The sequence below is a fragment of the Triplophysa dalaica genome, chromosome 14 (assembly GCF_015846415.1).
Source record: "Triplophysa dalaica isolate WHDGS20190420 chromosome 14, ASM1584641v1, whole genome shotgun sequence".
NCBI classification, from domain to species: domain Eukaryota; kingdom Metazoa; phylum Chordata; class Actinopteri; order Cypriniformes; family Nemacheilidae; genus Triplophysa; species Triplophysa dalaica.
The window spans coordinates 15,732,389-15,746,713 of NC_079555.1; the positions used below are offsets into that span (position 1 = coordinate 15,732,389).

At 36.2% G+C, this 14,325-nt stretch overlaps 1 protein-coding gene across 1 annotated transcript; it reads left to right on the forward strand.

Moving 5' to 3' along the window:
- Positions 1 to 1,023: 1,023 nt before the first annotated feature.
- wt1b (WT1 transcription factor b) lies at positions 1,024 to 14,160 on the forward strand. Its single transcript, XM_056766012.1, has 9 exons — positions 1,024 to 1,491; positions 3,266 to 3,376; positions 3,966 to 4,056; positions 7,519 to 7,599; positions 9,786 to 9,885; positions 10,306 to 10,453; positions 11,991 to 12,080; positions 13,368 to 13,460; positions 13,578 to 14,160. The coding sequence occupies exons 1-9, from the start codon at positions 1,110 to 1,112 to the stop codon at positions 13,697 to 13,699; spliced, it is 1,218 nt and encodes a 405-aa protein (XP_056621990.1). The 5' UTR covers positions 1,024 to 1,109; the 3' UTR covers positions 13,700 to 14,160.
- The last annotated feature ends 165 nt before the right edge of the window (positions 14,161 to 14,325 follow it).

Genomic DNA, 14,325 nt, shown 5'->3' on the forward strand with positions numbered 1-14,325 from the left:
AAGGGATAGTTCACCCAAAAATGAAAGTTCTGTCATCATTAACTTACCATCTGGTCATTACAAACCTGTCTGACTTTCTTCCGAAGAACACTCAAAAAAATATATTTTGAAGAATGCTGACACCCAAACAATATCGGACCCCATTGACTTCCATTGTATGAATACAAAACCATTGAGACATTTCTCAAAATGCCTTCTTTTTTTTCTTGAGGAAACAAATACAGGTTTTAAACATAGATAATAAAAATGACAAAAACAAAATAAAAATGTGACAGATATTTCATTATTAATTAAACAAATGTAAGCATTTTTAGCTATATTTCATGCGAGTTATCAAAACAAAGAAAAATGAATCCAGTAAGACCAATTACATTTTCAAAGAAACCTTTTTTACACCACTGGGTGGATCAAAACCTAAACGTGTGTCTTAGGTCTCTTATGACAGGTAGCAGAAAAAATGGCAAGAAACCAGTAAGTCATGACAGGAAATAGTTTTTCAGCTCTTTTGGTTTAAAAATTATGAATTTGTAAGAATTGTGTGGTGCTTCCATAGCATTCACTGAATGAGAAAACAAAGATAAATGAATAATGAATGCTGATGCTGGTAAACATTAATAACGCAACCATGTTGTACACACACACACACACAGACACAAATTTACAACAAGCCATTAGTCAGAAGTGGTAGAAAGTGTAGTTCAAGTCAAAGATGATTAAGGTTAAATTTTTCACAACCCTTCTGGCTCCTCCTCCAGGCATGATGGGATGGTTTTTAGAGTCGACAGACCCAGACAAATCTACAAGAGGGAAGTTACTCCTGCCTCAAACTGTCCTGATCGCTCTCCATGTTTTTAAACACCTCACCGGCGCTTCCTATCACTCCATCCATCTCCACCGATCTAAGGAGCAGACAGAGTCCCAGAATCTCCTCGACTGGACCCTTTGTAAGACGTCTTCAAGCCCCTCACAGTCCTCTTTTGTGGAGATTTAGGAGTTCTTACATTTTTTGTACATAATCTTTGCATTTGAGACCTCTGCACTTTTGTGGAAGAGTAGATATTTGTTTGAATGTGCTGTACCTAAGAAATCTTTCTTTTTCGTGTGGCCTGATGGAAACTGACGTCAAAGACCTGAACGCCTTTCTACCAGCGGTACCGTCGATGCCCGGGGTGAACAGTAACTGTTCTTTGCCTGTCAGCGGAGCTCCGCAGTGGGGGCCGATGCTGGACTTTCACACAGGCTCCCCCTACGGATCTCTTCCCTCCTATTCGTTCGTCAAACAGGAGCCAGGCTGGGGGCCTACGGACCCTCACGAGGACCCTTACTGTGGTCAGGGGGCCTTCACCGTACACTTCTCGGGGCAGCTCACAGGAGCCGGAGGCTGCAGACACGGGGCTTTTACAGATTCTCCTTCCAGTCAGAACAAGATGTTCTCCAGCGGGCCTTATCTGACAAACTGTATGGACAGTCCTCCTCTTCCACGGACCCAGGGTGAGACAGCCGCCCGTCTCTCGTCCTTCATATTCAGCATGTCTTAGGTTCCTGTGTCTGTGGGATTCTGTTATTAGTTTACTCTGAAGCAAAGAGAACGAGAACCATGTGCTTGAGTGTGGGGGTGTATTTGTTTGGAACTTTTGAGGAAGTTTAGGACTTACTCATGAAGGTCATATTTTACCCTGAGAATATTTGGTAACTCTTTATTATCAACACCCTTGTTATGTTTCATGTTTTTACTATATTTTTGAATAATTACATGTAACGAACCCTAAAACACCCTAATTCAATCCCTATAGAAAGCAATTCATCATTTGTCAGTACTTAAATATATAACTACACTGTGATATAAGACATGTAAAATCAAGTGTAACCTAATAATTTTACAGTAAAATAGTTTCTTTTACACTTACATTGAATTTCAACATTTAATTAATTGATACATTTTATATACACTTGATAGTAAAACGAAGTGATTAAATGTAAAGAAAAAATATTTTATTTGTTTAACAAAATTTTCCATAAAATAATTTATGGATCCAAACAGATATTAAAGGAAATGTACATTAGCAGGTAACTAACTATTAGAAATATCTGATTTATTTTAGAGTAGTAATTCACATCTGATAATAAAAGAAAGCACAAATCTAATGTGTTTAAAATTGTATCTTTTTTTTAAGGAAACTTACATTTCTAGTCTAAACTTCTTTAGCAAATCATCAAATTAGATTTTTAAGTTGATCAAAACCTTAGATATGCAGTTTAATAAATTATATTTTGTATCGTTTTACATTTAAATGTATGCAGTTGGCAGATGCTGTCCAACGTTAAAGAGCTGTCATTTATCCCATGACCTCTGCTCTAGAAATTGAGCTACTAGACACTAACAATTTTACAAAGACAGTTTTTTAAGAGACAATATATAATAAAGTTATGTTGTAGCTCAGTAAACTGTTTAAGCAAGTATATTGTGAGGTACATACATATGCACTCAAAAGCTTTTTCTATCTTTGTCTTACTGATGACTTACAGGACCATGAGAACCTCTTAAAAAGCGTCTCTACCTCTAAGCTGAGGGATCAAAACCCAAATGTTTGCTGTCAGTGTGTTTAAATCACAGGACTGCTGACACTGTACTCTTGCTCACCACATCTATGCTTACTTAAATTTTACTTTGCAAAATATCACAATGACATATCGCCTTGACATAAACTAATACCGATGCAATGCAGATTCCAACACTATTGTGTATACTTTTAAGTACTTTTTTTTACCAAACTTAAAGTACAAAGTCTTGACATTGGTTAAGAAAACTCACATTAGTAAGTCGAGTGCAAGATGACCCTTAAAAATGAAAAAATCTCTCTCCTTTCCAAATTTCTGCTGTTTAAGCAATAGTTTACTTTAAAAATAGAATTTAGTCATCATTTACTCACCCTGTTGTCATTTTAATCCTGTGTGATTTTCTTTCTTCTCCAAAACACAAAAGAAGATATTTTGAAAAATGTTGGTTACTGTTAATTCGTCTCCAAACTGTTGGTCTCCATTGACTTCTATTGTATGGACACGGCTTTCTGTTACCAATTTTATTTTCTAGTATGTTCTGCAGAAGACAGAAGTCATACCGGTTTGACATGACAAGGGGGAGTGTAAATAATGACAGTATTTTCATGTTGACGGTGAACTATTCATTTTGACCTGGTGTGGCCAGATTCATATGAAATTAAAAGTGGACTTCTTTCGCTGTTTCTGCCTCGCAGGTTATGGTCAGTGACACTGGATGGAGCTCCCAGTTACGCTCACACACCTGCACACCACACACCATCATTCCCCAACCATTGCTTTAAATATGAGGACGCCATGTCTCCACAAAGCACCATGGGTAAGCATCATTTCTTTGCTACCATGTCAGTTTTTTCTAAACCTTTGGTGTATTTGCGTTGAGACTGATCTGTTTTCTGATTAAATGGGGAACTGTTTGAGAAACCCCAAATGTATTCAAGCATTATGACAACAAAAATGTGTATCTTTTTTCCTCATATGCTTCAAAGCTCTCAACATCTCTATATGTATGTGTAACTGTTATAAAATGATCATAAATGATATTGCCTCATCTTCAGCTATCAAAAGGAAACAGAATTATGGATTGTGAGAAGAATGTTTTGGACTGTCATGGGACTGATTCTCCATCTATGGCCTATAAGAGTCAAGCAGGCGGTGGTGACTGTTTTATGATCTCACGGAGCTCTGAGCTGTTTGGATAACCTCAGTAACATTGAGACCACACTCTCCAATCTGCTTCCATTAGAGATCTCTGTTCGTTCCCCTGTACAAACGCTTCATCTGTAAACATGAAAACTGAAGCGCAAGGCCTCAATACATTTTGGAGTTTGCAGCCATTGTCTTGTTAGATTTATTTATATAGTTGCTTGTTGTAATATCTGTTTGTGTTTTGTCTTTGTGAACCACAGGTGAGCAGCAGTATTCCTTCCCCCCACCGGTTTATGGGTGCCACAGTCCTCCCGGCAGTCAGACGCTGCTCTTGAGAAATGCATTCAACAGGTATCTTTATTGTTTCATCATCTAGGCTACGCAAGACACATTGCAGTTTAATAACAGAAATCAGTAATAATTTAAGTGATTTATTTTAAGTAAAAACAACCACAAAAGTGTTTTTCTAAAAATACAGCATTCAATGATGTCACAGAGAAAGTGCACAAAAACAGTACTGCTGAGTGAATAGAACGCTCTGGATTCAGTATGAATTAGTTCTTTCAGCAGCGTCTGTGTCATGCGGTGGATTAGCACAGAAGATTGCTGACTTGTCCCTCAGTTTGTAATAGCAAGAAAAAATCCTTTTACATGGACTTTCAATGCAAGTCTAAGGGGCAAGACATTCTGGAGGGTTGAAAGCAGAATGTGAAAATCTATATTTAATTAAACTTACATTAAACTTAAATTAAATTTCTAAATTGTTCTGTATACAGAAGTGTTTGTTACTGTATTGATCTTTTATGACTACTATACAGAAAAACTACCTATATACAGTCAACATAGTCCATGTGGCATCCTTGTGTTTATTTTGTAATATTAGTATGGTTTTCTAAAACAAAAACCATTAAAATCAGTGTATTTATTTATTTTAAAAAAGTATCCAATAAAACATCAGCCTAAATACTGTATAACTTAAAAAACTAGAAAACAAAAACTGAAATTAGTTTAAGTTGGGTCAAAAAAATTGTTTATAAAAATAAATAAAAACTAAGCTAAAAATAAAAATACATTCAGATTGTTTAGTGAGAAAAACAAAATAAAACAAATGAATAAACAACTAAAACAAATAAAAACAAAACATTTTAAAATAAAAGCTTGTTCAAAATACATAACTGCAATAAAACTGAAAACAAAACTACAAAAACTCTGATGTTATGCAAATGTTACAGGGTTTGATGGCTTTACATGGGTTGATATTGCATATAACTAGACAGAGTAGGTAAGATGTTTTTAACGGAGCACATAAACTGTATATTGTGTCATGTGGCTAAACTTAAAAAAAATCTGAATATTTAGTAATGTTTATTTAATGTAATACCCTGCCCCATTGAGCCCTGCTTGTATCTACTGTACTTTACAGTAATTTACAGATCTTTTCTGGAAAAGTTTTTACCCAGAATATCCACCTAGGCATACATTTGAGGTGTTAGCTGTTGCTTAACCCCCAACATTCAGAGTCCCAGTCTGTATGACTGAAATAAATCCTCTGTAAGTCTTCAGTGATCGCTGCTTTCTGCACAGAGGTTAAAAACTACACAGCAGCTCTCAGCAGGCCAAAAAACACTCACAGTGATCTACTGCCCATTTCCTCCACATTCCTCTTTACTTTACTTTCTGCCTGAGAGAGAGAGAGAGAATTAAAAAAACTTTTCTTACAAATATTTACACATTGTGCAGTTTTGTTCGTCAAATCATATCAACAAAATTAAACCAAGATGGGAATAAAGACAAGTCAAAGAAAAAAAGAAAGTCAAAAGAAAGAAGGTAGAAGAGAGAGAGAGAGAGAGAGAGGCATGTTTCAAAGAGGGCTTTGATAAAAAATATTTAAAAAGAAGCGTGTAAGTTTTTTATTTATATATTTTTTTTGTTATTACATTAATTAAAATTCAGCTTTGAAATGCTCAACATCAGAATTGTAGCGCACCGTGCAGTCCTTCAAATCCTGCTCTGATGTATTGTTAAAGAAAAATATCACACAGAATTCAAAATTGATAAGAACCGAACACAGAGTCCCCACTTTTGCCACTCCTCACTATAAACACAGATCTGATGTTGGAGCTTGAAATGCCTTTAGCAACCATCACAAGAAGACTCACAAACACATACTCGCTCGCTAGTATCAACCTGGTACTGCTGCACTGTGTTCTGGTGACCCCATGAACCATCGCTTCTTGGTGATAAAACATGATTACAGGGAAAGCCAAAAGGGAAATTCCAGTATAGTTTTCATCACCAAAGTCTGGCCTCTTGCATTTCGTAACACAGCAATGTGCCAACCAGCCATATACCACTTATGAAATATCACTAGACTGTTCCATATGAATACATTACTAATACAATACTTTATTTAAAATAATATTAATAAATTGATAATGCTACCACAATAAATAATATCAGTAATAAATTTATAATAAAAATAAAAATAAAATAAATAAATACAACAACTACAATTACTATTACTACTACTACTACTACTACTACTACTACTACTAAATAATAATAATAATGAAAAAATATATATATATATTCATATAATTAAAAGTATAATTATACTACGACCTCTACTACTAGTAATAATAATATTATTAAGACTAATTGAACAATAAATTAATAATTATACTTCTTCTTCTACTACTACGAATAATAATAATAGCAATTAAATAATGTTAGTAATAAATGAATATGGATACTACTACCATTAATAATAATAGTAATAATAATATTAGTAATAAATCATACAACCATCCATGACTTCTACTACTACAACAACTACTATTAATAATAATAATAAAAATAGTAAAAAAATGAATGATTATGCTTCTACTACTACTAATGATAGGAATCCTAATCAAAATGATAATAATTAAATAATATTAGTAATAACATTCTAATAATATCAGTATAATATTCTTACACCCTTTTTTTCAACTTCTCCTTTTGTAAAACTAGGTTTTCATTCAAAGTCTGATGTATTTTGTGACAAAAAGAACAAAAAATAAACTGCAACTTCAGCTCGTCTCAAAGGCAAACAGGAGATAAGTCAAGATCACTTCCACAAACTGCCCAGCAATCCACATCATCATGCCAGGCACCAATCTCTCCAGCCAGAAACATGTGTGACGTGTTTGATAAATATGACTCCACACAGCATGTGGTGTGTGGTGTGTGTGTACGTGTGTGTGTGTGTGCGAAGCTTCCACAGTGTTTAGTTTACCAGGTTCCTTTAACCAGCAGAAGTGAATGATCCCTGTGAAACATCAGCACACCACACTGCTGACGGTGTTAACTAAACTTCAAGACTCCAACAAAACATGAAGAAAGCAAGATTGATAAGGGGAAAGTTCACCCAAAAATAACATTTCTGTCATCATTTATTCACCTTCACGTTGTTCAAAACCTTTATGTGACCATTTCCTCCATGGAGCACAGAAGATGTTATTTTGAGAAATGCCTCAGCATGTAATTCAATGGGGCTCCAATGATGTTTGGTTACCAACGTACTTCAAAAGATCTTATATCTGTTCTGCAGAAGAAAGCAAGTCATGCAGGTTTGAAATGACATGCGGTGTGTGAGTGAGCGATACATTTTTTTTATATTCGGGTGAACTATCACTTTAAAGAAGGACATCATCACTTTGTTTTACATTTTGGGATGTTGTTTATTTGTTTTTGCGTCTTTTTAGTCGATGGACACTGAGTAGCAACCAATGAGTCACATGACCTGTGAATGTATCTTCTTGTCTCTTGCAGTGATAGTCTCTATCAAAGGGCATCTCAGTTGGAATGTGTGACCTGGAACCCCGTCAGCCCTCTGACGCCCCCCATTAAGAGGTACAGACTCTTTTGACAGTCACCAGTTGTGTTTTTGAGTTCTGTCGCTCTATTGGCTGCTTTACCAGTCAGTCAGATAGCTCTCCTGTCAAAATGGGTGGTTCTTTGCAAGTCTAGAGCAAAAAACACCAGACTTATGGCTTTATGAGAAGATGCTATATGTAAATAATGTAAATATGCTTTATATATATATAAACATTTGTGGAGACTGAACTAACAGCATGAATTATGCTGTAGTGACAGCAGAGAGAGATAAGAGCAGATTCTGCTAAGTCAACCAGTCCAATCCAGATAAAGTGTCTGACTCAGGGTGTGTTGAACAGACAGTGAAGGATAATGTGTGTTAGTGTGTGAGAGAGTGTGTGTGAAAGGGAGAAATAGAAAGAGAGAGAGATTGTTACTTTAATAAGTAACCCTGACTATACACTAGGGGTGTAACGATACAGTTCAGGATTCAATGCAATACACAATACTTTATTTATTAATTACGACTATATTATGATATTATGAACAAAATGAGAAAACCCAGAAAAAGTCATTTTGTAATCTACTGTTTTCTACATAAAGTTATTCTACACAAAAAAACATTCTGTGAAAAATGATCAGGATTTCATATTAAATATTATCTTAAATATTTTGTATCTATTGACAAAGGCCACGTCAAAAATCTAAATGGTTGAAATCAATTTAAAATCCCGTCAGATTTTTAGATTTAGACTGGAATTCACAGAAGGGGTCACAGTTGTAAAATATTTGTTATGGTCGTGTCTGTGTTTCTCTTGCTGTAGTGTGCCTTGTCATTCTTGTTGTTTCTGTCTAGCATTCTGATTCAACTGATGGCAAGTTTAAAAAAAAACAAATGCTGTGTTCATGTAACCGCTGTTGGTATGCTTATGTTTTGTTTAGTTCATATTTTGATGTCAGGTCAGGTAGTTTGCTCACATTGCTGTTCCTTTTTTGAGTTAATAAGCACTAGATTTGGGTTATTTTAAACTTGCCTTCAGTGGACTGTCATTACAGAAAGCTAGACAGAAACAACATGAATAACAAGGCACACTACAACAGGAGAAACACAGACAGGACCATCACAATATGAATAACATTTTTAATTTTTTAATTAAAATTTGAATTGAACTGTCTATGTAAATGATAAACTTCAATAGACCTGTCACTGAAAAATATTAAATTAAATTAATACAGCTAGACTTTTAAAAAGCACAAATTTAAACAAACAAATGAACAAAACGACATATGCAGTATGATGACGAAGGTCACATGTTGGCAGCACATCCAACAGGATTACGCAGATGTCATATAAAACAATCGTCATAAGATACATATCCATATTTGCATCCACGTTAAACCCCTATATAGAAGATTGTGTTTTGTACATATCATGTATAGAGGGTATGCACATGATGTCACTTTCAACCCTGAACACGCCAAAACTCGCTCCCTTGAGTGGCAACACTCAGCAAAATATCTGCTTACAACATCAGAAAATGCATTTCGCGCAACATATCAGTGTCCAAGGACACCTGGTTCCCTTGAAAGTCGTAAGGATCACCGTCGAGTCCAACTGCTTTTAATTTCAGCAAATAATTTTGCTGCACGTTTTACCACTCAAGGGGGCGTCTCCTGTCACGCAATGGGGCGTGTCCACGCGTGTTCACGTGGGAAAGTGACGTCAATGCATGCCCTCCTGAAATCCATTTTTTGTTAACCTTCCATCTTGATGTATTTTCCTCTACATTTGTTTTTAGCACATTCTATTTATTTCCCGCACTGTTTATTTGTACTATGACTAATTCTGATCATATTATTGCCAAAAATTAAATTTTGTTTGCTTAAGTTCACTTAAGTGAGAGACAAAAATAGTTAAAATGAAGTGATACGGTCTGGCTTAAGGCCGGAAATGAAAGTGGAACACAATTGTGTAAATGCAGGGTTGTGTTTGAGTGATTGTGTATGTAAGAGGAACTGTGCCACTGCATCGGATGATCTGGACACAGGACAGAATATTGATGCCAGCTGTCCAGATAAAATATTTGGTTTCCAGTCTTCGAACTCCAATGCCCATGACAACCAGGAGTTCTTTACTGAATGAAAAAATGAATGGGCTGTGGGAGGACTTGTCTAGTGTTGTCTCTTTGTGACCGCTCTCTCTCTCTCTCTCTCTCTCTCAGTTCAGGTTATGAGACTGAAGCGTCTGCAGCAGCTCCTGTGGTATACAGCTGTAGCGCTCAGTATCACATACACACCAATGGCGTGTTCAGAGGAATGCAGGTGAGTTGATCCAAACAACACACACCTTTCAGAAGAAAAGTATTACAAGCCAGCACTTAAATATTCAGAGTCCCCCACCTGAGCATCAGTATGGGGTCCGAAACCCCCCCGGATCATCTTTCTCATGGTCCATTAACAGTAAAGGTTGATCTCGCACTCTCAGCAGATACATCATAAACTCTTAATGAACATGTATCGGAGTCTAGAAACCGCAGAGAATGTCCAGAGATCTCTCTGTGTATGTTTTAAATATCATATGCTGTTTTAAGGCTTTTGAAAGCTAAACTGATATTTAACAGGCCGTGATAAGAGTGTTTTGAGCCAGGATTGGGTAACTGGGAAAGAACACAGAAGATACTTTAAAACAAACAGAGACACAAAAGGCCGAGCAATGTCGATTATTTTTTATCTGTTCTACAGGATGTGCGGAGAGTACCAGGCATCACTCCCTCTATCGTGAAGTCATCCGGGACCAATGAGAAACGTCCTTTCATGTGTTCATACCCTGGGTGTAGTAAGAGATACTTCAAGCTGTCCCACCTGCAGATGCACGGCAGGAAACACACAGGTGAGCTGTCATCTGACATCACAGAAACCGTCTGTGAAATGTGACTGATACACATGCATTGATTTTAAGAAGAAAGATAACTATAATCTGATCCAGAGTTTCTCAACCCAGCATCAAAATGTATAAATGAATTTGTTGCATTATATATACTGTATATAAATATTCCCTGCTGTTTAAGAACAGACCTGTTAACTCACATGATGAGTTTAGATCTTTGCTTTTTCTTCTTCCAAAAAAAGAGGAGCAGATGCAATATGCTGGAATTCGTGCATAACAAAGCTGTATTTCATCCGTGGATTTATTTATTTAGACCTGAAATCATATTGGTTGGCAGATGTTGGTGGCAGGGATTTAAATTGAATGTAGAAAAACTTCCCCATGACTCAGAGGAACATTAATTCATCAGATCTGGTCTCTGGACATTTGGATTCCGGCTCGCAGGAATGTCTCACTTTTTATTGGAGATATAGTGTCTGTCTGATAACTGTGATTTGTGTGAAAAACACGCGCACACAAACTTACAGTGAACTTGGGGTCACACGGTTGCCAGGTCTGCTTTGGTATCCATGGCAACATCACAAGAGAAGCCACAACCCAATGTATTATTATTCTTACTGTATGTGTGTATTCTGCTGTTCTGTTGGGAAACAATTACAACAACGCTCTGTCCAAACATCTCCTGTTGCATGTACCCACAAAAAATGACGCTTGTATCGTCACAGATTTTATCAATACATTACTGTACATTAATTGTTAGGCAGTATCACTATTACTAGAACAAAAAAAAGAGGAAATAGCAACTTCTTCAAACTGGAGACTTCTGTCTGGAAACATTTTGTAATTTAGTATGATTTTCTTAATATATTGATATTCTTAACATACTGAAATACTACGAAACGTCTGGAGCGAGTAAATTTAACAGCATGTAACAGTTTTCACAGATAAATCTATCGCCCTTAAATTAAAATAGGTGTGTGTCGCCGCCTTGTGGAAGATTTATGTCAATGACAGACAAGTCGTCGTTCAGCTCAGATCGTGGGTCTCTTAATATTCTCCCCCACTGTATTCAACAATATTCAAAGGCCCCCTCCCACTCACAAGAAATCTAAATTTCTACCCAATAAAACATTTTATAGCTTGACATAATCTTGAAAACATTTATTCATTATAAAAATGCAAAAACACTCACCATAAAGGTGCTTATAAGGTTCTTCACAGCGATGCCATTGAAGAACCATTTTTAGTTCCACAAAAAATACATGCAGTCAAAGGTTTTTTACAGAATCTTCTCTTTCTTACCTTTTTTATAATCTGAAGAACTTTGTTGCCACAAAGAACCTTTTTTTCGAGGACTTTGTAAAGCATCTTTATTTTTAATAAAGTGAATGACAAGTGAATTTTGTCTCATCTAAAAATATGAGGCCCCCTTTGAAGTCAGCTGGGACCCCCCTTGTGGGCCACGGGCTCTCTGACCATCACTGGCTCAGATGATCAGCTCAGTTATGGATGAGTATGATAAAGTCTTCTGTATGTTTAGGAGAGAAGCCGTATCAGTGTGATTACACAGGCTGTGGCCGCAAATTCTCCAGATCTGATCAGCTCAAGAGACATCAGCGCAGACACACAGGTAAGGTCATGCACAATTTTTATCAATTACAGTCCATGTCTGTTATATCTGCACTCATCATGCCTATCTTCCCTGCTTATAACATTCCTCTGTTGGCCTCAAAAATTAACACCAAATTAGACCTAAACAGTTTCAACAAATGAAACTTCCTAAATCACAACTAATAAGCTCTCCCTTTTCTTCATAAACATTTACTCAGTAACCTTTAATCAAAGTCACTGAGTGCTACTGTGACACGTCAGAGGAGACCTGGCCCTCCTGGCTGACCTTTTTTTCTCCATTTATTTATTATTGAAGTTTGGGTTCCTCGCACACGGCAGTGTTGGCTTGCTCACCGGGAGACAGCATTTATTAAATTTTAATTACTAGAATTATCTTGCTTGTTGTATAATTGCCCTGTGTTGTGTTTCGACCTTTTCTGTTTTTCTGTTTCTGAACGATGCACATTGAGAAAAGCGCTATATGAACAAAATTGAACTGTTAGCATAAAAGACACAAAAAACCTAGTTCTATGCTTTACAGGAGCACAGAACAATAAAAAACAAACCAACAAAATGTACTTATTTTACTATGGGCATATACAATTTTCGGTCACACTTTATTTTAAGGTCCAATTCTCGATATTAATAAACCATTAACTATGACTTTTGCCTCCGTAAACTACTAATTTGTTGCTTATTAACTGTTATTAAGGTAGTTGTTAGGTTTAGGTATGAGAAGTAGAATATGGTCATGTTGAATATGTGCTTTATAAGTACTACTAAACAGCCAATATGCTAAGAATAGGCATCTATTAAGAAACTAGTCAATAGTGAGAATTGGTCCCTATAATAAAGTGTAACCCAATTTTGTTTCTAATGAAATACTCAGAAGGAGATTCACTTAATATGACTAGGTGTTATAATCTATTGTTATAACCTATTTCCGTACAGTTGAATTGCCCAATAGGACCTTTCCCATGCCTTAGGCATGAAAGGGTAAGCAGTCAAGAATATAATTAAGTCAGAGGTTTCACGGGGTTCATTGGGTAGGCATCCTGTGTTTAGGGTGTCATACTTCTAAATACCATCAATAAAATGTCAATATAGGCAATATTTTTTTTACATTGAATTTTTATAATTATTTAGGGCCATAATGGTCACCCTGATCATTTCATTCTGTCATACATTTTAAATCAGGCTTTTTCATTTAAGAGTTTTCATCATAAAACATCCATAAAGTTTCCCAAGCCCACTGTAGTCATGCGAGTGTGTGTGTCATCTGTCCTCTGTGGTGGTGGTGTTGTAGGTGTCAAACCCTTTCAGTGCCAGACATGCGAAAGAAAGTTTTCCCGCTCGGATCATCTCAAAACACACACACGGACTCATACAGGTAAAACAAGTGCGTAAACCTTTTTTTTGGCTCAAACTCTTCAAACATTTCTTAATGCACATGAATGAATTCCTTTTGAATATGAGGACTTTAACATGTTTCCACGTTTGCTCTGTTCACGATCAGGTGAGAAGCCCTTTGTCTGTCGCTGGCACAGCTGTGAGAAGAAATTCGCCCGCTCAGATGAACTGAACAGACATCACAGTATGCATCATAGAAACATGACCAAACTCCAGCCTTCAATATGAGACACCAACACTATAAAACAGACAGACGCTGAGACACTCTCAATAGATGGACACGACCAGATGAGCTGTTAACATGAAGTTACAGCCACGGGTGAATCTGCTACGATGTTGTAGTTATGCATTTATGTAGAAGCGTTATCCATATGCTATATATGGGAACAGTGTTGTTTACTAAGAGCAATAATTTTAATTCTGTTTTTGTGTGCATTATTACAAATGGTACAAATTCTACATACATGAACCAAAAAGTGATTGCACTGGATATAGGCCATTATATTTTCGCAGGTTTACATAATTTGGAACATCATTTTAAAAAGTGAAATTTGACTAAATTGTTCATACAGTAAACTCTGGTTCATCTTTGTATATATTATTTGTTAAAGGTGCTATGTAAAAATTTTGTAAGCTCCCTGGACAGAAATGCAATATAATTTACATAACTTTGTCCTCAGAGGTGTATAAAGTGTTGACATAATAGAGTGTTGTTTTTATTTCCTTAGGATGAGCTATTTCTATCTACATACACCACAGGTCCACTTAAATAGAACTCATGTCGTTTCTACAGTAGGCCTAAATGGACAAACTGCTGTACAGAATGTGTTTCGTAAATATGTTATCTCTTAGGC

Bases quoted from the DNA above. Each gene is read 5' to 3' on its own strand.
- wt1b (XM_056766012.1), top strand. From the start codon at position 1,110: ATGGAAACTGACGTCAAAGACCTGAACGCCTTTCTACCAGCGGTACCG. The intron at 4,057-7,518 runs GTATCTTTATTG...TGTCTCTTGCAG, and splicing joins TTGAGAAATGCATTCAACAG to TGATAGTCTCTATCAAAGGG. The intron at 10,454-11,990 runs GTGAGCTGTCAT...CTGTATGTTTAG, and splicing joins GCACGGCAGGAAACACACAG to GAGAGAAGCCGTATCAGTGT.